Source organism: Gadus macrocephalus, chromosome 12 (genome assembly GCF_031168955.1).
Source record: "Gadus macrocephalus chromosome 12, ASM3116895v1".
In the NCBI taxonomy this organism is placed as follows: domain Eukaryota; kingdom Metazoa; phylum Chordata; class Actinopteri; order Gadiformes; family Gadidae; genus Gadus; species Gadus macrocephalus.
Genome location: NC_082393.1, coordinates 14,242,863 through 14,265,618, shown reverse-complemented (window position 1 = coordinate 14,265,618; position 22,756 = coordinate 14,242,863). Strand labels below are relative to the sequence as shown.

The following is a 22,756-nucleotide window of genomic DNA, read 5'->3' as shown; positions in this document are numbered from 1 at the left end:
CGTCACCCACGAGGACCCGTCTCTCCGTAAGGAGCCACATGGCTGGGAGAGCCCCGAATGAGTGGAGAAGCAGGCTATTTAAGCCCTGCTTCTCCATCCGTTCCACAGGTGTTCTCCATGTCCTTAATTGGCCCGGGCTGGGTTCCCACATTCCTCCACCCTTTGCTCAAGCCTTGGGTGGCCTTTCGGAGGAGTGGCGGTCCGGCACGCAGCATGGCTGCTTCTGCTGCCGGCGTGGCTCGTTTTGAGGGTTGTCCACCTTGTCTCCGGCGGCGTCGTCTCTTGCGGCGTCGTCTCTGGCGGCGGCGTTGTCTCGGCGGCGTCATCTCCGGCTATATCATGGCCTGGTTTGGGGGTTGCTTGAGGTTGGCGTTCTCTCCAAAAATGGCCCGTAGCTCGGTCGAGTTGCCTGCATTCTCCAACATATGTGGCAACCCGGCACGGTGAGCGAACCACCTCCTCCCAAACAGGACACCATTTCGTGGGGAAAAGCCAAAAAGGCATGTTTAATCCAAAACATAACACAAAGTCTCCAAAAAACCTGGGAGGAATCAACGGTCCCATCCGTCGTGGGTGGAATCCCGTCACCCACGAGGACCTTTCTCTCTGTAAGGAGCCACATGGCTGGGAGAGCCCCGAATGAGTGGCAAAGCTGCAAACTTGTCGCTTTTCGGCGACAATCGCCGTTTTCTTGGTCAATTTGGTCATTCACGTGAATCGTGTAGAACCGGAGAGTTTTGTTTTGGGGAGGGGGGGGGGGGGTCCAGAATTGCGAAAAATTATTGGATCATTCTTATAATTGACATTTCTCTGGGCCAATCGGAATCTCAGCACTTGCTTCAGAATCTTTCTTATAATTGACATTTCTCTGGGCCAATCGGAATCTTGAAGCACACAGCTCCAACTGAGCTTGCCATTGGATGAGACGGTCGCCTGGCTACCGCGCATGCATGCGGCCAAACAACGCAAGAGAGCTTGCAAAACACTCGTCCAGAGGGGTGTTCCACGAACGGAGGTTTAACAAACACTGAGTTAACGCTGAACTCTAGGTTGATTTACCCTGTGCCGACTAACCCAGAGTTTTCGGTTCCACAGCAGCGGTTATGCATTAGTTCAAATCAACTCGGGGTTGGTTAACACAGGGTTGTGCGCGTCCACGCCAAACCTAAAAAGACGTGATGTATGGATCATGGAAACCCTGATCGAAATGGCGAAACGGGCCGCTTATTTCAAAGAAATGGAACTTCAGGTTCCCCTGGAGAGCTATGACGAGGAGAAGGACATTATCACAAGAAAAGGGAACGCTAAAGCCTCTGCAACCCGGAGAACCACAGCCTGGCAGCGGATCGCTGACCGCGTAAATGCGTTAGTTACACGTCAAAAGCATGATCCTTAATATTTCAGCCATGAATATATAAATATCCCAGTTAAGCATTCTTAAAGATCCTACCACATAACCCCTTTCTTCTAAAAAAATATGTACTCCGATGGCTTCCAAGCGGTCAGCGGATCAAGTATAAAAAACATACAAACTGGTAAGCTTTTCCCACCATCGTATTGGTATAAATTTAAATAAGCCATTTTTTTAAGCCAATCGTGAAAAGGCCGACAGTCGGCAGACTGGATCTGGCCCTCAAATTGTCTTGACCCCGGTGGAGGAGCTGTTAATAAACATAAATTCAGGGTGCCCTGGCATGGAGGGGGTACCTGGAGGTACCTACCTCCTCAGAGAGTCAGGGGCCATACCCCACTGGTTGAATGTAGGTTTTTGTGTTTTCTTGTATTTTATATATTTTTTGCCTTCGAAGTAACACATGCAAACCATGTGCTTGCCACAGCGCATACTATTCCAAAAGTTTATTTTTTTGGTAACTGGGTAGAAAACCTAAAAGTGACAATTCATCAACTTCACAGATCAAGATGGATTAGTGCGTGTAACGATCAAACATACTCCAGTGGATGCAAGTCCACTGGAGACTATAGTATAAAAGAGAGACTATAGTATAAAATAGTCCTCCACTGAGGACTAATTTATACTTTGTGTTGTAAGTGCCTCTCGGCATAGTACTCAGACAATATTGCTGTTTGTATGATAGGAGGCCGATACAAATCTTGGATGGGTCATCTGAAAGGACTGAGATGTGCTCAGTGAACACATGAAATCTGCGGTGAACGCGGGTTTAAATACCCAAAACAGGGTTATGTTTCAAACTTAACCTGCGCAAAACCTGCTCCGACCAGGTTTGATTCAGAGCATATGTTTCTATAGCAACTAACATACCGTGATCCTTTTGGAACGGAAAACCTAGGGTTACAGCAAACCCTGGGTTAACTTACCCGGTTATGTGATAAAACCGGCTTTGTGGAACACCCCACAGGCTAAGAGTCCAAAAATTTTTTTGTGACAGTTGTAAATTACAATTTTTTTATAAGCCTCAAGGATGTTTTGACTTTGATTTTTGATAAAGTATGCTGAGTTTTGTTAAATCACGCTCAGACTAGTGTAATTTGCATATTACAATAAAAAAAAAAATCCCCCCGTGACACTGTCACCTTTTTTCCTCTGAGGAGTTTGCAGGTCTGGAGTGGAGATGAAGGCTATTTAAGCCCTGCTTCTCCACCTGTTCCACATGTGTTCTCCATGTCCTTAATTGGCCCGGGCCAGGTTGCCACAGTATGCAAACCAAGAGCCAATCTTGTGTGTACACAGTCCTCCAGGGACAGGTGCTGACCCGGTCTTAATTAGGACCTGGCGAGGTCACGTGCTCGTCGCTGTGTTGCTGCAAGTTGCTGTGCATTTTTGTGATTGTTCACACAATTATTTTGATACAGTAGTTAATCACACTAAGGAGAGTTTCCATTAAGCCTAATTATAAACCTTCATTGTCACAATTTCTCTTGGAAATGTTAGAATTATAAATAAAATCCCTACCTTTTTTATTTGCTTGGAAGTGGTGAATGCAAATGCAATTAACCGTGTTGTACTGTATTAATATTGTTGTATGTATACTCTAGTAATGTGCTAGTGGTTTTGTTATGTCTAGCCGCCAGCAGTCCTCTCGACAGCCCCAGAAATGTATCCACCAGCTCATCCATCAACTTCCCTTTTGCAAGAAGGTAAGTAAGCCCCACCTTCTGATTGGATGATTCATCTGTTTTGGATGGGCTTTCGTGTCAAAGATATAATGCCACGAGATCTAAACCGTAATACTTCACAATTTGAGACAATTAATAAGGGTGGGAATCTCTTTAGCACCTCACGATTCGATTAGATTCTGAAGCGATTATCGATGCATCTCGATGCAACCATTTTTTTATGTACAGTTCCATGCGTGATTTTCAAAAATATATATATTAGAGCTGTCAGTTAAACGCGTTATTAACGGCGTTAACGCAAACCAATTTTAACGGCGTTAAAAAAAATTTTTTTTTTTTTTTTTGGGCTCAAAACAAAGAAGCAGTAGCCTGACTGCTATGTTCAAATGACATTTGTTCAAAGCAGTCGTTTAATTGCACTATTTGGCTCTTTTTTTGTATCGTCCTGTTTTGATCAGTATATGCCAATGTTGTTATCAATAAAAAAATCATTTGCACAAGGCAAGCCGATGCACTTCACCATGTTGATGAGAGAATTAAAATGAGAAGAATTATGGGACAAATAAAAATCAAGGGATATTTAGCATAGAAAAATAATTTGCGATGAATCGTGAGTTAACTATGACATTAATGCGATTAATCACGATTAAATATTTTAATCGCTTGACAGCTCTAATATATATATATATATTACATAAGTTCATTAGAAAACTGATACACACATTCTGAAAAACTGTGTTTGTGTGTGTTTGTGATATATGTGTGTGTGTGTGTGTGTGTGTGTGTGTGTGTGTGTGTTTGTGTGTCTTTGGATGAACACACAATGACAGTACTAATGAGGTACTCCCCACGGTTGATTTGGTTGATGATCATTAATTACATTGCCCAGCCCTAGACAAGCCTGCTTTGCGGTGCGTTTAAAATGTATCTCAAAGTCTGTGCGTTATCTCTATGGCAACAGCTGTTGGCTACATTTCCCCCAGGGCATCGGATGGTATTTTTTTCTTAGAAAGGGCTTCTAAAATAACCTTGTTGGAATGACACCTATACACATACAATAGGCTGCATTAAGATTGAAGGTATTATGTTGATCTCCCATGCGAAATTAGGGTGTCACAGCAGCAGAATTATAGGACAGGTAAAACGATTAAAAATACATTGTAAACAATATGATGAAAAATATATCCACAAAAAAAAGCAAAAAAAAAAATCGAATGTGGCTCCTCTCTTGCAAACTATTAATTAAAAAATAAATCAACAGCGGCATTACAAGGTGGAAATATAGCCTAGACTAGAAAATATATTTAAACTTGCTCGGCCCCACGCTGACTGACAGCGGGGTTGCCAAATTGGCGGTTTTCCTGCATAACAAGAGAGAATGTGCTCTTCTTACACACATATTTTATGCATTAACTTAGCACAAAAAGTAAGGAAATTTGTATTTGGTTGATTATTTCTCTGTGGTAACGATGCTTTTTGGCAATACATTTTATACCGTTGGAAAGACTGTATAGTATATATATCAGTGGCGGCTGGTCGTTTTTAAAGTGAGGGAGGAAGGACCGTGCGCTTGGTTGCCATTGGCCTGCTTGCACTGTTGGTGTATGGTGGTATAAGAATGTGAGACTCAAGTTGTTTCAGGGTATTTTGGTGAACTACAAAATTGCAGGGAGGGATAGTTATGTGAAGAAATTTGATACAAAGCCACCAGTGGCATCACTGTAATTTGTAAGCTGGTGGGCAGCATGTCTGTAGCATGGACTACAAGGGCAGAAGGAAAGGATGCAAAGCCCATTAGTCAAATCAGGCCTACTCTTGATTTGCATAAGTAAATAAAAAAATCTGGGCCTATTTTTGCCCTCAATGACTGAAGTTATTGGTTGTAATTTAGCTATGTTTATTTTCAGGTACAATTGTTTTAAGAAAAGACTGACCAAAAGTGATGCCATTTAAAATGCATAATGCTCTGAATCATTCACCCTTTCCACACTATCAAACAGAACGGTCAGAGTAGCAAACTAGTAAAAGAACGAGAACATTATTCTAGATTCAACCTGATCTATAGTCGCAGGAAAGTCGCATAGCAGCACCAACATGAACTTGAAACTAGTCGTGGCGTTTGGTTGCCCTATCAAGATTTTTCACATCAGGGAAACCATGAACAGCCCATGTTGGAGATTTGCCATTATTCATTAGCAAACATAAGCCATGAGTACCTAGCAAACCATGTAGCACCCACAACACTGACGTTGCCATTACTTTTGGTGATCTCGATTTTGCGAAGTGGTCTACCTTTTTCTTTGGTCGCTAACTTAGCACTATAACTCAATGAATGGAATGCTTTGTGTAATTAAACATGAACAATGTCCTCTGTTTCCAATGTTTCCATTGTACACTTTATTCACAAATGTTAGAATCTCGTTATCCTTCAGATGATTTCACCTGCTTTGCGTCTCTTAGACTGAGCGGCAATGCAGGCAGAGCGGGTTTGTTTGTTATCGACAGCGTTGCCAGATTTGGTAAATTTCCCGCCCAATGATAATTTTCCCAGCCTAAAGCGGTTAAAAGTAGCCCAATTGCGTGGGAAATCTGGCAACACTGCTCACCAGCCAGGGATCCTGCTGATTGGTTCATAGCGCAGTGCGACTAGATTTTTGCGCAAATTAGACGCCTGTAAGGTCACACCCACTCAGAGGAGGACTTTCCTCCTCTCTCCCATTGAAACCCATGTTATTCACCGGCCGCCAGTACTTTCTGGGAAATGAATGGGAGTCAACGGAAACTGAGGGAGGACCTTCCTCCCTGAAGTAATTGTCAAAAGGCGATAGGGGGTGCTAATGTCCCTTTACCTAGGGAAACGGACATTATATATTCAAAGGCATTAAAGTAGTCATATTTAAGGGCATTAATTCATTACAGTAGTCTGGGCAATCTACATTTTTTATTCTCAACAATGTTAAGGAGGATCTTCCTCCCTCTCCTCAATGGAGATGACTCCACTGCTTTTTGGCAATACATTTTATACCTTTGGAAAGACTAGTATATATATATCAGTGATGGCTGGTGGTTTTTAAAGTGAGGGAGGAAGGACTGAGCGCTTGGTTGCCATTGGCCTGCTTGCACTGTTTGTGTACGGTGGCATAAGAATGTGAGACTCAAGTTGTTTCAGGGTGTTTTGGTGAACTACAAAATAGTAGGGAGGGATTAGGGGTTTGAACGGTTACAAAAAATTGCAAACGGTTACACAACCCTTTTTTTTCGTGCACACGGTTAACTGTTTTTTTTATTTATTTTTTTTAAGTATACCGCAGTCGCGCTATACGACCAATGGAGGGTAGAGTTTAGATCGGGCCCAGAAAATCAAGCCCGACCCGGCCCGAGCCCGTGCACGTTCTGTCTGAGCCCGGCCCTACACATTAACTGTAATTATGAGCCCGAGCCCGGTTTCATACATGTGTAACTTTGTACACATTTGTTACTTAGACCTACTCTGCTAAATATATATGTAGGCTAAGGGATAATGTATAGAACGCCGGTCATTATCGGGAAAATAACCACCGACAGGGCGAACAGGACACCGACGCACTTTTGTGGAAAAGGGAGAGACGTCGGAGGACCCGCAGTATATTCATATCGGCCCACGCAGAAAATTTGAGGACATGTATTGTGGGATAATTTGAGATATGTTCATATTAATGTACGCAGTATATTCATAATATTGTAATGACCACGGAAGAGGCAGTGAATGAAGTATTGAATAGACAGAGATTTATTAGATAGGCCTACCTAATATACCGTTGGAACACACAAGGGATATTTTATTATTATTATTTTTTTTTTCCACAATGTCTTGTTTTTTAAACGATTTATGATGACTATATGCTCTGTAAGGTGACCTTGAGTGTCTTGAAAGGCGCCGCTAAATTAAATGTATTATTATTATTACAAGACCGGAAACATAGCAACGCTGGTGTTGTGCCGAATTTCGACCCCCCCGCATATTACGCCCCCCCCTTTGCGTGAACGTGCATTCGCTTATTGTCAACGCCCCATACTTTCATTTAGTTCGAGGCGCTCTTCCTTCTGACAATATTAGTCTAAATCAGTGTTTATATTCTATCACAACATCACAAGTTGAGCAACTTATCACAGAAAGCGATGGCATATTTTAGATTGTAAGTTTGAAGACGAACACATCGCAATGGAACCTCCGACGACCCATGTACGCTATAACATTCACGATAATGAACTACGAGAGCACTTAAATACGTAATAGTTAAAAGTAATACATTTATGCATTATGTTATTTACTCATATTAATTTTGACAACCTCTTGGTAGCCTACCCTGGAAAGCACATTTAACTGCGACTAAGGAAATCCTTTACTATGTACAGACTCAGCGAGCACAGCCTAGCCTTCGAGAGAGTGAAGGATATTTGATATATTGGATATATATTGAATATATCCAATATATATTTTCGATATATTGAATATATACTGGATATACTGGATATATTCAATATCCAGCCAATTTAGCCTGCCATATTCATCACCCCACTCCTATTTCATGTTTGCAAAGTCTGAGAAACGTATTGACGGTTGAGTGTTGAGTGTTACTGAAAAGACAACATTTTCTTCATTATGAAGTCTTCGGCTTTGAACTTCAGGTGACCTTTCTCCAATTATCACGAGAGTTTAGGTGAGTGACAGCTCACAGGCCTGTGGTGGCCTGTGAAGGATATTCGATATATTCAATATATTTTGAAAATGTACTCTGTCAGCCAATTCATGCAGGCAGAATTACTCACTCATTCAAAATGCTCCCAGTGTTGATGCCTACCATGTCAATATAAACAGTACATATTCTGAATATGTGTATGGATGTAATAATAATAATAATAATAATACATTTAATTTAGAGGCGCCTTTCAAGACACCCAAGGTCACCTTACAGAGCATATAGTCATCATTCAAAACTATGTAAAACAGACTAGGAATAAAAGGAAAACAGAGGTTAAACATGAATAATAATAATAATTAATAACACTCAAAGACGCCTAAAGTGAAGGGGGGACCTCACTAACCACCATATGTACATATGTATATGTATGCATGAAGTAATTGCAATTAACAACTTCTGACTTTGAGGAATATTCTAGAATAGACTTCCTTTCAGAAATCCTATGTAACATCAACAGATATCAAAGTTGAACACACATTACATTAATGAGCCCTACAACTGTTCCCTACAGAAAAAACCCACACCCTTGTAAAATAGCCACAATGTCTTGTGGCCAAAAATACCAGAAGACAAGAAGTAAAGTTTGGTGCAAGTACAAAAGTAGTGTATACATTTAAATTTTTTTGTGATAATAACCTGACTAATGAATACGAAGGATGCCAAGAATAGGTTTCAAGCGCAGAGCATGATAGAATGTTTATTAACACAATTCCCAAGAAGGAGGCTGGAGATGGGTCAAGGGACAGGCAGGAGGTCATACACAGGAAATTTGATGGGTAGGCGAAGTCCAGGCAGGGAGCAGGCTAGGAGTCGGAGACTATGTTAGTCAGGCAAACAGGTCGATGCACGGGTAATCCATTATGTATAGGTTATATTAAACAAAGGCACAGTACGGTTGTGGTGAAAACAAACAAGAAATAGGAGAGGGGTGATGAATATGGCAGGCTAAATTGTCTGGATATTGAATATATCTATATATCTATATGGTATATAGTATATATTCAATATATTGAATATATATTGGATATATTCAATATATATTCAATATATATCCAATATCCTTCACTCTCTCGAAGGCGAGGCTGTGCTCACTGAGTCTGTACCTAGTAAAGGATTTTCCTTAGTCACAGTTAAATGTGCTTTCCAGGGTTGGCTACCAAGAGGTTGTCAAAATTAATATGAGTAAATAACATAATGCATAAATGTATTACTTTTAACTATTACGTATTTAAGTGCTCTCGTAGTTCATTATCGTGAATGTTGTAGCGTACATGGGTCATCGGAGGTTCCATTGCGATGTGTTCGTCTTCAAACTTACAATCTAAAATATGCCATCGCTTTCTGTGATAAGTTGCTCAACTTGTGATGTGATAGAATATAAACACTAATTTAGACTATTGTCGGAAGGATGAGCGCCTCGAACTAAATGAAAGTATGGGGCGTTGACAATAAGCGAATGCGCGTTCACGTGAAGGGGGGGTCGTAATATGTGGGTGGGTCGAAAACACCGGTAAACAAACCCCGAGAAGCCCAATCCCTATGAGAGCTCCCTGCGCTACGGCCATCCTGAGGCGCACAGAGCTTTTGGCCGTGATATTATATGTACAAATATTATATTATATACTATTATATTATATATAGAGCTCCGGGAGACGCAAACGGCAACATTCACTTTCTCCTCCAAGCTGCAGTTCACCCCGGACTGCACTGCACTGAGTTTGACGGTTGAACGCTGATTGGCGGTTACGTTACACATGTGACTCAGTGGCCACGTTACATGACGTAGCCTATGCCCGGTGTTCAGTTACCCAACACTTATCGCATGCATTTATTAGCTCCTTAATGTTGTCCAAGTGGAACATTTGTAGCTTTATTAATCGCTAAATAAATAGTAGCCTATGTGTTATTTTTGATAGTATTATTATTTATTCTTTTCGGTTTTCGTTTACAGATTTTTATGCATTAAAGGTCCCATGACATGAAAATCTCAATTTATGAGGTTTTCTAACATAAATATGAGTTCCCCTAGCCTGCCTATGGTCCCCCAGTGGCTAAAACTTGCGTTTGGTGTAAAACGAGCACTAGCTGTTCTGCTCGCCTTTGAAAAAACGGAGGCTCAAGCGCGCTGATTTGGAAATCTGTGCTCATGACGTCATGAGGAATCTCAGCTCCTCCCCTTACTCTGCCTGGCCCGCCCAGGAGACTCGACCGTGCGAGCGCCACATGTGTGTGTGTGAATACACGCACTGTAACGCAAGTGTTTCTTGTCGGTTCTTTGACGTGTCTTGTATTTCCACAACGAGACTGTCGTGGGGGTTATCTAAGCCATGGTTGAGAAGGAATTGGGGGAAAGGAACTTTGGTTTGACTCGCTGAAGTACATGAACTGCGACATGCCGCCGGTTGCCGCGAGGCACCATCGCCCGGCAGCGGGCAGCCGGCCGCAGGCAGCGCGCGGTTCAGTCGACTTCAGGTTGATGTGAAAGTGGAAGAACCAGAGACGTCGCAGAACCCGACAAAGTCGTTTGTGATTCATAATATCGTCTGGAGGCGCACACAATGTTATATGATATAGATATCTATGTATTATATGATATTATTTAGATATAGAGCTCCAGGACTGTAACGCAAGTGTTGTACACTTCCTTGTTATTTGGATAACCGTTCTGCTGTTGGTGTGATGGCGCTCTCGTATCTGGTATTTCTACAACGAGACTCGTATTGGGGGTTATCTCAGCCAAGGTTGAGAATGAATTGGGGGGAAGGAACTTTGGCTTTGACTCCCTCAAGAACATGAACCACGACAAGGAGGAGAAAGGGATCTTTGCCGGGCAGCGCTTATGCACCTCCGCCTCCGGCGGTGGTCCCTCAGCGGGGCTCAAGTGGGAGACATTCGCCGCCAACAATCCCTTTCTCCTCCATGTCGTGGTTCATGTTCTTGAGGGAGTCAAAGCCAAAGTTCCTTCCCCCCAATTCATTCTCAACCTTGGCTGAGATAACCCCCAATACGAGTCTCGTTGTAGAAATACCAGATACGAGAGTCCGACGTGTTATGCGCCATCACACCAACAGCAGAACGGTTATCCAAATAACAAGGAAGTGTACAACACTTGCGTTACAGTCCTGGAGCTCTATATCTAAATAATATCATATACATAGATATCTATATCATATAACATATTGTGTGCGCCTCCAGACGATATTATGAATCACAAACGACTTTGTCGGGTTCTGCGACGTCTCTGGTTCTTCCACTTTCACATCAACATGAAGTCGACTGAACCGCGCGCTGCCTGCTGCCGGCTGCCCGCTGCCGGGCGATGGTGCCTCGCGGCAACCGGCGGCATGTCGCAGTTCATGTACTTCAGCAAGTCAAATCAAAGTTCCTTTCCCCCAATTCCTTCTCAACCATGGCTCAGATAACCCCCACGACAGTCTCGTTGTGGAAATACAAGACACGTCAAAGAACCGACAAGAAACACTTGCGTTATAGTGTGTGTATTCACATTGATGTGGACGTTGAAGAACCAGGAACGTCGGAGAACCCAACGCGGTCGTTTGAGATTCATAATATCGGCTCACACAGCTTTTGGCCGTGATAATATATATTATATGATATAGATATCTGTGTAGGCTATATGATAATATTTAGATATAGAGCTCCAGGACTCCCGTGTGTTCTAGAATATTTACAGAACACGGCTAAAGGCTGTGTGCGGCTCGCCATTGCGATACATCCACTGTAAACAGAGCGCATGGTGGCTGCAAGCTGCTCAGGGCCACACCCCCACCCTCCTCCTTGACACGCCCACCGAAACAGCGCATTTGGGGGAAGCTCAATGTGCGACTGGCTCGGAGTGGCTGTAACTCTGCACCACGGCTGAATTTAGGGAACGTCTTTGAATACTGTGTTAGTTGCCCACTAATACCTATATTAAAGAATACATAAAATAGCATGTCATGGGACCTTTAACTTAGCACAAAAAGTAAGGAAATGATGAACGGTTATGATTTACTAACGGTTACACGTGTTGTGGGCGCCTGGTCTCTGAGGTACAACAGTGGGATCACCAATTAGAATAGAACAGGCAGAAGCGGGGGTTGCGGTGAAATCAGCTTATGTAATTTATTCATAAAAAGGTGCAGGGGGAAAAGGGAGGGGGCAAAAGGCAACTCAAATCTTCACCGGGTTGGCGGCTGTCGTCAGGGTGCCCTTTCTGGCTCTTCCTGGGGTGGGGCCAGAGAGAGAGAGAATGATAGACCAAGGTTAGTGGGGTCTGTGGTCCCTGCCACTGACCTCTTCGCCCTAGCTCGGCTTGGGTTTCCTCTTGGGGTCGTTGGGGTTCCTCTTCAGCTGCAGGCCTTCTGTCGGGTTTCAGCACGACACAATTCACACACACCGACAAAACAGCTCTTCGGTCCACTTGAACGTAGCTTCATTAATTAGGTTTGGAGTGATCAAGAGGGTTGGCCACAGGCCTCTTACCACGAGACTGGCCTAACGTGTCTCTGGTCTCCACACGCTCCTCCAGCCAGTCTGTCTTCAGCCTGTTCTGGTGGAGTTAAAAAGGCCCTCTGATTGCAGGGCTAACTCAGCGCACCTGTGCAGGGTAAGCTGAGTAGTACCTCCCATCCAGAACCACACCCCTTGGCTGCCTTTGCCTGCCTTTGTGGCCACCACGTGGCCATATGGGGCACTGCTCAGCGGCTGGGCCACCAGTGTACACGTGTACCCGGTCACACCCCTAGGAGGGATAGTTATGTGAATAAAATTGATACCAAGCAGCATGTCTTTGAAATGGACGACAAGGGCAGAAGGAAAGGATGCAAAGCCCATTAGTCAAATCTGGCCTACTCTTGATTTGTAAAAGTAAATAAAAAAATCTGGGCCTATTTTTGCACTCAATAACTGAAATTTTTGGTTTTAATTTAGCTATGTTTATATTCAGTTACAATTGTTTTAAGAAAAGACTCGAGACCAAAAGTGATGCCATTTAAAATGCATCATGCTCTGAATCATTCACCCTTTCCACACCCTTTCTATGATGTCAAACAGAACGGTCAGAGTAGCAAACTAGTAAAAGTACAAGAACATTATTTCAAACAACCTGATCTATAGGCATGGTGCCAAGCAAGGAAAGTTGCATAGCAGCACCAACGTGATCTTGACACTTGACACAAACCATGAACAGGCCACGTTGGAGATTTGCCATTATGCATTAGCAAACAGGGCCAGCAATACAGTCAATTGCTAGTAATGCCACCAGTAAGCCACAACATTGACATTGCCATTACTTTTGGTGATCTCGATTTTGTGAAGTGGTCTGCCTTTATCTTTGGCGCTAACTTAGCCCTGTATCTCAATGAATGGAATGCTTTGTGTAATAAAACATGAACAATGTCCTCTGTTTCCAATGTTTCCATTGAACACTTTATTCGCAAATGTTGGAATCTCGCTATCGTTCAGATGATTTCACCTGCTTTGCGTCTCTTAGACTGAGTGGCAATGCAGAGCGGGTTTGTTATCGACAGCGTTGCCAGATTGGGCAGATTTCCCACCCAATGATAATTTTTCCAGCCTAACGTGGTTAAAAGTAGCCCAATTGAGTGGTGAAATCTGCCCATTCTGGAATCACTGCTCACCAGCCAGGGATTCCGCTTATGGGTTCAAAGCTCAGCGCAAATAGATTTTTGCAAGAATCAGACCCCTTAAGGTCACACCCACTCAGAGGAGGACTTTCCTCCTCTTTCCCATTGAAACCCATGTTATCCACCGGCCGCTAGTACTTTCGGGGAAATGAATGGGAGCAACGGAGGCTGAGGGAGGAACGTCCTCCCTGAAGTAATTTTCAATCGGCGATAGGGGCTGCTAATGTCCCTTTACCCAGGGAAACGAACATGATATATTCAAAGGCATTAAAGTAGTCATATTTAAGGGCCTTAATTCATTGCAGTAGTCTGGGCAATCTACATAATTTATTCTCAACTATGTTAAGGAGGATCTTCCTCCCTCTCCTCAATGGAGAAGCCTCCACTGGTGTGTTTGTGTGTGTGTGTGTGTGTGTCTCCGATGTCTTTCTGCGTTGTGTCTTTTTTCGATGAGTGAGGCACACACAGGAGTCGAGTAATGGAGGTTTATTCTTTCAAAAGGAGACAAAACAACACGGGCGTCACACACAATCCGGGATATCTCTCTCCACTCAGCTCCGTGCATCAGCGCTCACTCACGCTAGCTTAATATATCCTGTGACTAATGATGAATACATGTAGGGGATAAATTATAGAAATGTAAACAAAGCAACAAAACAAAAGGAGGAAAAAAGGAAACAACGAAACCAACTTACTTAGGAACCCATATTTGGTGGAGTTCACAATAAAAAAAGGTATGAACAATGATAAAAAAATCATTACTCATATTACTGAGAAAATGGCCGAGGAGGGCTGCGCAAACCTCCAGGGTACACTTGCAAAAAAAGGATGCCCTTTACACCACCTAATGCCGCGTTTCCACTGCAGGGTGCGGAACGGATCGGATCGCAAAGGTGCGGTAGGGAGAGATCGGTATAGCCCAGCTCAGTTCCGAGGTCGCGTTTCCACTGCCGACAGTACCCTTTGTGGTAGGCCGGATGTCGATCGCCGCGGCAGCTACGTAAACATCGTAAAAAACGTCTTCCTCCCCAAGAATGCAGACGAACGTCTCCACCTCCTTGTTCGCCCAAGCAAGCGTTTTACGCGACAAGTTAATTGTAAAGAATAATACCTCGAGGCTACTGTTCGTTTGTTTTTATCCCCGCGTCACCCGGAAGTGACGATTCTGTCGACCAATCAACGGAGGGGGGGTGTAGCTAGAATTTCACGTCTCGTCTCGTTTGCGGTACCCCAACGGAGGAGTCCCGAGAACGGGGCCGGAACGGGTACGGCAAAGTCCGGGTCACGCCCACTTTTGGCGCTGGAAACGCGACCCGACCCGCACCTATCCGATCCGTTCCGCACCCTGCAGTGGAAACGTGCCATTACACATTACTTCATAAAGGTAATACTTAAATATACCTTTCACAAGACAAGGAGTACCTAATATTTATCACTGCTACTGTAACACATGTTCACCCCAAACACTGGATTAAAGAATTGTCTTAAGGTACTTGATGGCTTACAGAGGTTCATCACTCAAGCTAGTATTTTCCTCTGGGTCATGTTCTGAATGAGTCTATCTACAGGTTTCACCAGCCTGCCCACCCTTGTTCTAATACGGGAGACGACACTGGTCACAGTGCTTGGGGGGTCGTTGCTACAGCCTGTTTCATCGACCACACTTGACACACTCATTGACCTCCGGCTAACACTTTCACGCAGGTCAATGTCTCCAAGCTCTTCATCATCGTCAAGACATGTTGGGACAACAGAAGCCCTATCCAGAAACCAACTGGATGTCCTGTCTTCTGTGAAATCACCTGTTGCCACCTCTGACACGCGGCTTTGTGTCTTGTCATGGCTCGACTCAGATGACTCAGTGAACGATGCGTCAACATCCTCTTCATCTTCCAACTCAAGTGGAAGAAAGTTTGCGCACAGGAGGCGATTGCGATGCACAACCTTTTCACGGCCACTGCTTGTATTCCTTATCCGAAAGTTATGACACCTAGGATCTCTTGAGATCACCATGTACGGGACAGACTCCCATTTGTCAGACAATTTCTTGCGTCCCCTTTCACATTTGTTTGACAAGACCACTTGGTCTCCCTCAGCGATGTCATGACCTTAGGTCCTTTTGTTGTACAGTTCAGTTTGGTGCTGCTGACTGGTGACAGCATTGGCCTGAGCAGATGATAATGCCTCTTTTAACTCCTTCCTCAGTTTAAGGACATATTTATCATAGTCAGCGATGTCACAGTCCCTCTCCACATTGTGGAACATCACGTCAACTGGGAGTCTGGGGATCCTCCCGTACATTAGATAGAACGGGGCGTAGCCTGTTGACTCGTGGGCAGTGCAGTTGTAGGCGAAAGTCAACGTCTGCAACATCTGGGGCCATTTTTGCTTGGCTCTTGGAGGGAGAGCTCTGATCATGCTTCCCAATGTCCGGTTGAAGCGTTCAACCACACCGTTTCCCATGGGATGATAAGCCGTTGTCCTCGACTTCTTTACACCAGAAATCAGCAGTAACTCTCGGATCAACTGGCTCTCGAAGTTGGCTCCTTGGTCGGAGTGAATTCTCTCTGGGAAGCCGTAGACACAGAAGTATCGATCCCAGAGCTGACGGGCAACCTGCTTTGCTGACTGATCGTGACATGGAAAAGCGTGAGCCATTTTTGTGAAATGGTCAGTGATGACCAGGACATCCACAGTTTTTCCATTTGGGATTTCGGCTGACCAAAAGTCAATGCAGACCATCTCGAGAGGGCTTGTTGTTTTGATGCTCTCGAGAGGCGCTCTCCCTTCAGGTTCGGGTGTCTTGCTTACCACACAGCGCTTGCATGACTTGACATATTCACGGACATCTCGTTCCATGTCAATCCAGAAAAACCTCTGCCTCGCAAGGTATAGAGTCCTGTGCTGTCCCTGGTGCCCAGCCTCATCATGGACACCCTGCAGAGCCTGCTTGGTCAGTGATGCAGCCACGACATACTGGTAACGCCTTCTCCCAGTTAGTGAGTCTTTGATCACTCTATACAGGATGCCATCCAACATCTTGAGCTTTTCCCACTGCTTTAGAGTTTTCTGGACTTTGAGAGGCTCTTTGACTCTTTCTCTCCTCGATGGTCTACTACCACCTGACACGTAGTGTATGACTCTTGCCAGTATAGTGTCTTCCTGTTGCTTGTCTTGGAGCTCTTTAAGGGAGAAGACAGGTAAGGCACTTTCACCTGGTGGAACGAGCTTATGCACATTGTTTGCCAGCCAGGAGATCACTCGTCCTTTGGGTCCCTCAACCTGAACATCCAGGACGGCTGTCACTTCTTCACTGCTCATTGAACTGCATGCCACTTCAGATCCAGCCATTTTGACCTCTTGGCAGTTGGTGCTCAGCCGAAACACATCCTGTATCCTGTCATCTAGGATCTGCTGCGCTTCTTCCAGCAGAGCTCCATACGGCTCTGCTATAAGTCTCTCGCTGACCCGTGGATTGACAAAGGGTTGTCTACTCGAGGCATCCGCAACGATGTTCTTGCTGCCTTTGATATATTGGATACTGAAGTCGTATGGAGCCAGCTTCGACACCCACCGCTGTTCACAAGCATCCAACTTTGGCTTTGTGAGGATGTAGGTTAACGGGTTATTGTCGGTCCAGACGGTGAAGGAATGTCCCTTTAACCAATGGCTGAATTTATCACACACAGACCATTTGAGAGCGAGGAACTCCAACCGATGAGCTGGATACTTCATTTGAGGGCGAGTCAGAGCCTTGCTTGCGAAGGCTATGGGACGTGCCTTGCTCCCTCCTTCGGGGACTTGAGAGAGTACAGCGCCCAATCCATCAAATGAAGCGTCGGTTGAGAGAATGAAAGGGCGACCAAAGTCTGGATGAGCCAACACAACTGAGTTCAGTAGAGCAGCCTTTATTTGGTTGAATGAGTTGCTCTGTTCTTGAGTCCAATCACCTGGGCTGAGCCTTTTGAAGTGAGAAGCCCGTTTTGCGTTGGCCTTTCCAGTGGCAGCGGCGGTCAGGGAGAACAGGGGCTTTGCCATACTGGAACAGTTTTGTATGAATCTCTGGTAATACATTATCATACCGAGGAAAGACTTGATCCTTTTTGCTGAAGGTGTGACTCCATCCTCCATCATCAAATCCGCTTCACTCATGTCTGTGATGACTTGTATCTTTTCAAAATCTGTGGCAACATTAACGTTCTCGTTAATGATGTGGCCCAAGAACCTGACGCTTCGCCTAAAGAAATGGCACTTCTTCGGTGCCAACTTAAGCCCATGTCCTCTCAACCGCTTAAAGACCATTTCGAGTCTGTTCAGGGCTTCCTCTTCATTTGGGGCAAAGACCAAAACATCGTCAAGGTAGCACAGCAGGGTCAAGAAGTTTTGGTCTCCAAAGACACTCATCATGAGGCGCATGTAACTCGCCGGGCTGTTGCACAGGCCTTGGGGTAGTCGGTTGAACTCATGGAGGCCTACTGGTGTAGTGAAGGCAGTAAACTTCTTGTCCTGTTCATGCATGGGGACATTGTAGAACCCCGATGTCAAGTCAATGGCGCTGAATATGGCATTTCCCCCTAACGCAGCCAAACAGTCAGCTTGGTGGGGTACTGGGTGGGCATCCGTCCACACAGATGCGTAGCTCTCCATTTTTTTTCCAAACCAGTACTAATGGCGAAGCCCACTCACTTGATGACTTGCGTATGATGTTCTTCTCTTCCATCTCAGAGAGGACTTCTCTTAGTTTCTGGTATTGGCTTGGTGGGACACGGCGGTATGCTAGACAGAAGGGGCGCTCATCAGTCAGATGGATCCGGTGGACAAAGTCTTTGGCCAGGCCACAGTCCAGCTTGTCCTTGGAGAACACATCTCCATGCCGCTGTATGAGTTCCACGAGCTGGTTCTTCCAATACAGGGACACTTCACAAGAGTTGATGTCTATATCGTTCAATCCAAGACCAGCAAGCTTGTCCTGAAGGGTGGGAGTTACAGAGGTATCAGGGACATGGTCAGTGCTTACTCTTACGCTTTGGCCTTGTGCTTTTAGCTCTGTGTCGGCGACATGGTCCACTCCGAGCTCGATGTCTTCAAGTGCCACACATGGTGAAACATCAGCTAACTTCATGTTCCTCCTCAGTGTTACAGGCTTGTCACTTGGGTTCACGACCTTCACAGGAACCCACCTGTCTCCACTCATTGATGCCACAGTTCTCCCTACCATGATGCTTTTCCGGTTTGAGTGGGACTTTGAAGGTTCCACCAGTATGGTACTTCCCTCTGAGATAGGAGCCTTTCCAGGGAGCTTTCCCCACACTATGTGCTCCTGTTTGGGCATCAGCGTCACAGCATTGGTAAGTTTCACAGTCCCAATGACGTCTGGGATAGTGTCACCTTTCCATCTTGTTATGCCCGAGAGCATGCTCAAGAACTGTTCGATGCCTGGTTCACCAGTGGAGTCAGCTTTACTCATCACGCGCCAATAGCTGGGATTTTGCTTGAATTGGCATAGCAGGTGTTTCAACACATTGGGTCACGCTGACCTGGCACGACTAATGTGGGCACGATTGCTTCTTGTCCATAGATTTTCAACTTTAACTGATGAATGCACTTGGGCCGCACATGCACACCACTACAACCCACCAGAAAGATGTCTTCGCTGGACTGAGCACCCTCTGAGAGCAACCCTGCCTTGTGGAGCTCCTCTTCTGCGTGCAGTGCAACTTGGTCATCCACCAGCACATCAGTGTAGAATAGATCATCTGCTTTCTCGAGCTTGTGTATATTCTGGAAAATCATGACGCTGCCATTTGGTGCCGTCTTGCAGCTCTCTTCATATATTGAACGCGAGTCTTCTTCAGTTTTGAGGGTCTGACATAACACACTCACACTTTGCCCTCCGTAGTATGAGTGACTCAGTTTCCCTGGTTAGGTGTGTGGTTCTCTGCTTGGGTTTGCCGTGGTACAGCTTGTGTGCAATCTCTCCTTGCGTGGCCAGGTTCCAGGCACCCGAAGCACCTGTTCTCTTTCATGCAGTGTTCACGTGTGATGTGAGTCTTATCACCACATACACGGCAAGAAGTGGGGCGTGTCCACGGGGTCGGCCGTTGGACCGGTGAAGCTGCTCTGGCCATGATACCTTCCAGCATGCTCAGTACTCGTTCTAAGGCCCCTGCTTCTGAAGAGGTGACTGCAATCACCTTTGGCTGTGTAGGAGGTTCTTGAACTCCAGCCCTCATTGCAGTCAGCTCTTCAACTACAGGTAAACAGGTAGTGGCAGCTGCTGTCACCATTTTGAACTTCTCTCCTTTAATGGGCCTCCTCCTTGCCTGGTGCTCCCTCTGGTGTTCATCGATAGCCTCTTGCACTTCCACGGCTGACCATTTGCTGATAGACTTACACCGGAACACACTGGAGAGTTCGGGGTTGGGGCAGTTCCTGATGAACATCATAGCAATTTGCGCTGACATGGTCTCCCTCTTTACTCCGCTTTTCCCCAGATACCGGTCAGCATGCTCAGCTGCTGCATTGAGCCGGACCCAGTAATCCACTGGGTTCTCATTTGCATCGGGCTGTGTAGAATATAAATCAGACATCGGTAAGCTGGACATGGGAGAATCACTGAAGTATCTTCTGAGTATGTCGTATACCACTTCAGGGTGTGTGTTGATATCGGCACTACTCTTCAGCCACACTTTAACGATACTCTTAGCTCGTCCCAAAAGGTGACTGAGGATTTCATCGGCCTGCTCTGAAGTTGGACAGTTATTTTTATGCAGGTAAGTGTCCATCACCTCTATCCACTCTTGTACTGTGTATTTGTCAGAGCCATCTCCTCTAAACATCACTGGTTCCTTGACAGCTGCTTTTACCATGATGTTTAGTAGAGACATATCAACTGGGGAAGGCATGGGCTCGAGTGGAGGGGAAGTCATGGGGGATGGTGAATGGAGCCCCAGTGGCAAAGCGAATGGCGGAATGGTGGAGTGGGGAGTCATGGGGGGTGGGCAATTGAGTGTGGGGGTAGGTGTTTGGTTGGCTAATATGCGACTCACAACAGTGTCACCAATGTGGGTTCCCAGCTCCCCTAAGAGGTCACGAGGTTGTGCCAGAGTGTCATTATCAGCAGTGGCGGGAGTGGAAAACATCTGCCTTGCTACAGGCGTACCATTATCTGTACTCTGAGGGCTGCTAATGCCTGGCGTCCTAGTTTGCTCTGCATTCCGTGGTTGCAAACACCCTCTACCCATCCCAAATCGTGTAAAATCCATTATAATTAAAATACAATGAATATGGTGGAATATAACAGTCGAAATGTGATGTTAAAATAATATTTAACTGTACAGGGACACTGTATTTGAGGAAAAATAATGATAAATTGTGGAAAAACACGGCCACAAATAAAACATATTTTTTTATGAAAGGTCTCAACAATCAACGGATCCTTCCTGCTTGCTGTACGATACGCTTACTTGCTCACAGCATAACCTTGGCGATCTGCAGCGGCTGATCTGAAGAATCCGGGTCACGGCACCATTTGTAACCGATGTCTTTCTGCGTTGTGTCTTGTTTCGATGAGTGAGGCCACACACAGGAGTCGAGTAATGGAGATTTACACTTTCAAAAGGAGACAAAACAACACGGGCGTCACACACAATCCGGGATATCTCTCTCCACTCAGCTCCGTGCATCAGCGCTCACTCACGCTAGCTTAATATATCTTGTGATTAATGATGAATACATGTAGGGGATAAATTATAGAAATGTAAACAAAGCATAAAATGATCTCAAAGAAATTAATTAAATAAAAAGACAGTATATAAAATATATACACTAATAAAGGAAATTAAATATAATAAAGAATTGCCATTTTCCTCTCACACTCATTTTACATATTATACCATAAACAAAAACACATAACAGGCATACCTTTCAAAAGGAGACAAAACAACACGGGCGTCGCACACAATCCGGGATATCTCTCTCCACTATACAAAACAAAGGAAGCAAACAATTGACCACACACACGGGAAATACAGCGATCCTCCTCCCATGCCGAATCTCACGCGGCCGGGAAACCCCATAGTAAGCTACCACCGGCTCAAGCTAGTTCACGAGTTAAAAAGTCCACCCTTCCAACAATTCAATGACTGAAAAATTGTCTACGCACCAGGGAGTTTCTCCCGCGTGCCTAAAAGCACGTCGCAAAGCAGTGTGAACCACCACAACCGTTCAAGGGCGACAAACAAGGGGTTTACATAAAATTCTAACGGAGAGAGACACAAACGCAACTCACCAGCTCCGTGCATCAGCGTTCACTGACGCTAGACACACAGGTGCAACGCCAAACCACTCCCCAGGGAAACAAAAGGCATGCCATAGGAAACAACGAAACCAGTTCACAATAAAAAAAGGTATGAACAATGATAAAAAAATAAAACAAAATCAAATTAAATTTAGCTCGGCTACATATATATATATGGATATATGTGTGTAAAATAAAGGAAAATTGAATGAAACCTTGTTGACAGTATATTCTACATTATTGAAACTATTGTTGACCATTATACATAACATTGGGTTACCTGAGCCAGGTGAGCTTTAGACAGTGAATAACCGTGGATCAACTGTTGTCCCTGACAAACCTCATCTTCATTTATGCTTTCATTGTGATTCTGGTCGGGGGGGGGGGGGGGGAAAGGGTAAAATATATAGTTTCGAAATCCGCTCCATCTCTTTGCGGTGTGTTTTGCAGAGGCTGTCCACATTAGATGCTCAAAGGCAGTCGGTCTTGTGTAACTCTGCTGATGTCTGCTCCTCTTAGGGCTGAAGGGCGGAGATGGTCCCTCGCCTCGCTCCCATCGTCCGGCTACGGCACCAATCCTCCCAGCTCCACCGTGTCTGTGAGTCAACACACGCACACGCACGCACACACACACACACACACACTCTTCCCTCTAAGTTCCACTCCCTATGACCCGGCCCTACCCTTGATTTTTTGTTGCAGCCATGCAAGCATAACACCACGCTCAATGAAAACAGGAGGGCTCATGCAGTGTATGGCAGTGTTGTGTTGTGGAATCAGTGGCAGAAGAGGATACCAAAAGAAAGAGCGTGACTGTGACGACAAGCAGATAATTGTTTGTTTCATCATCAGTTCATTAGCTGTTATGAGTCATTCCCCAAACCCTCTGTGGTTTGGGGACGACCGGGTCCATACTCACACACACAACAGATTCACTGTTATTTTGGGTGGGTGGGAGATGTTGTTATTCC

At 45.0% G+C, this 22,756-nt stretch overlaps 1 protein-coding gene and 1 long non-coding RNA gene across 11 annotated transcripts in view; one reads left to right on the top strand and one right to left on the bottom strand.

Annotated features, from left to right (window-relative positions):
• The window catches only part of LOC132468955 (microtubule-associated serine/threonine-protein kinase 3-like), a 197,963-nt gene that overhangs the window by 17,156 nt on the left and 158,051 nt on the right, over positions 1-22,756 (top strand). For 7 of the 10 annotated variants that reach the window (XM_060066804.1, XM_060066802.1, XM_060066801.1 and 4 more), the window contains 2 exons: positions 3,045-3,117; positions 22,305-22,383. In XM_060066804.1, coding sequence (XP_059922787.1) covers positions 3,045-3,117; positions 22,305-22,383 — 152 coding nt within the window. The remainder of the gene's footprint in view (positions 1-3,044; positions 3,118-22,304; positions 22,384-22,756) is intronic. The other 3 variants (XM_060066806.1, XM_060066807.1, XM_060066808.1) reach the window with 1 other exon arrangement.
• LOC132469090 (uncharacterized) overlaps positions 1-22,756 on the bottom strand; it is a 167,464-nt gene that overhangs the window by 3,647 nt on the left and 141,061 nt on the right. The window lies entirely within an intron of this gene.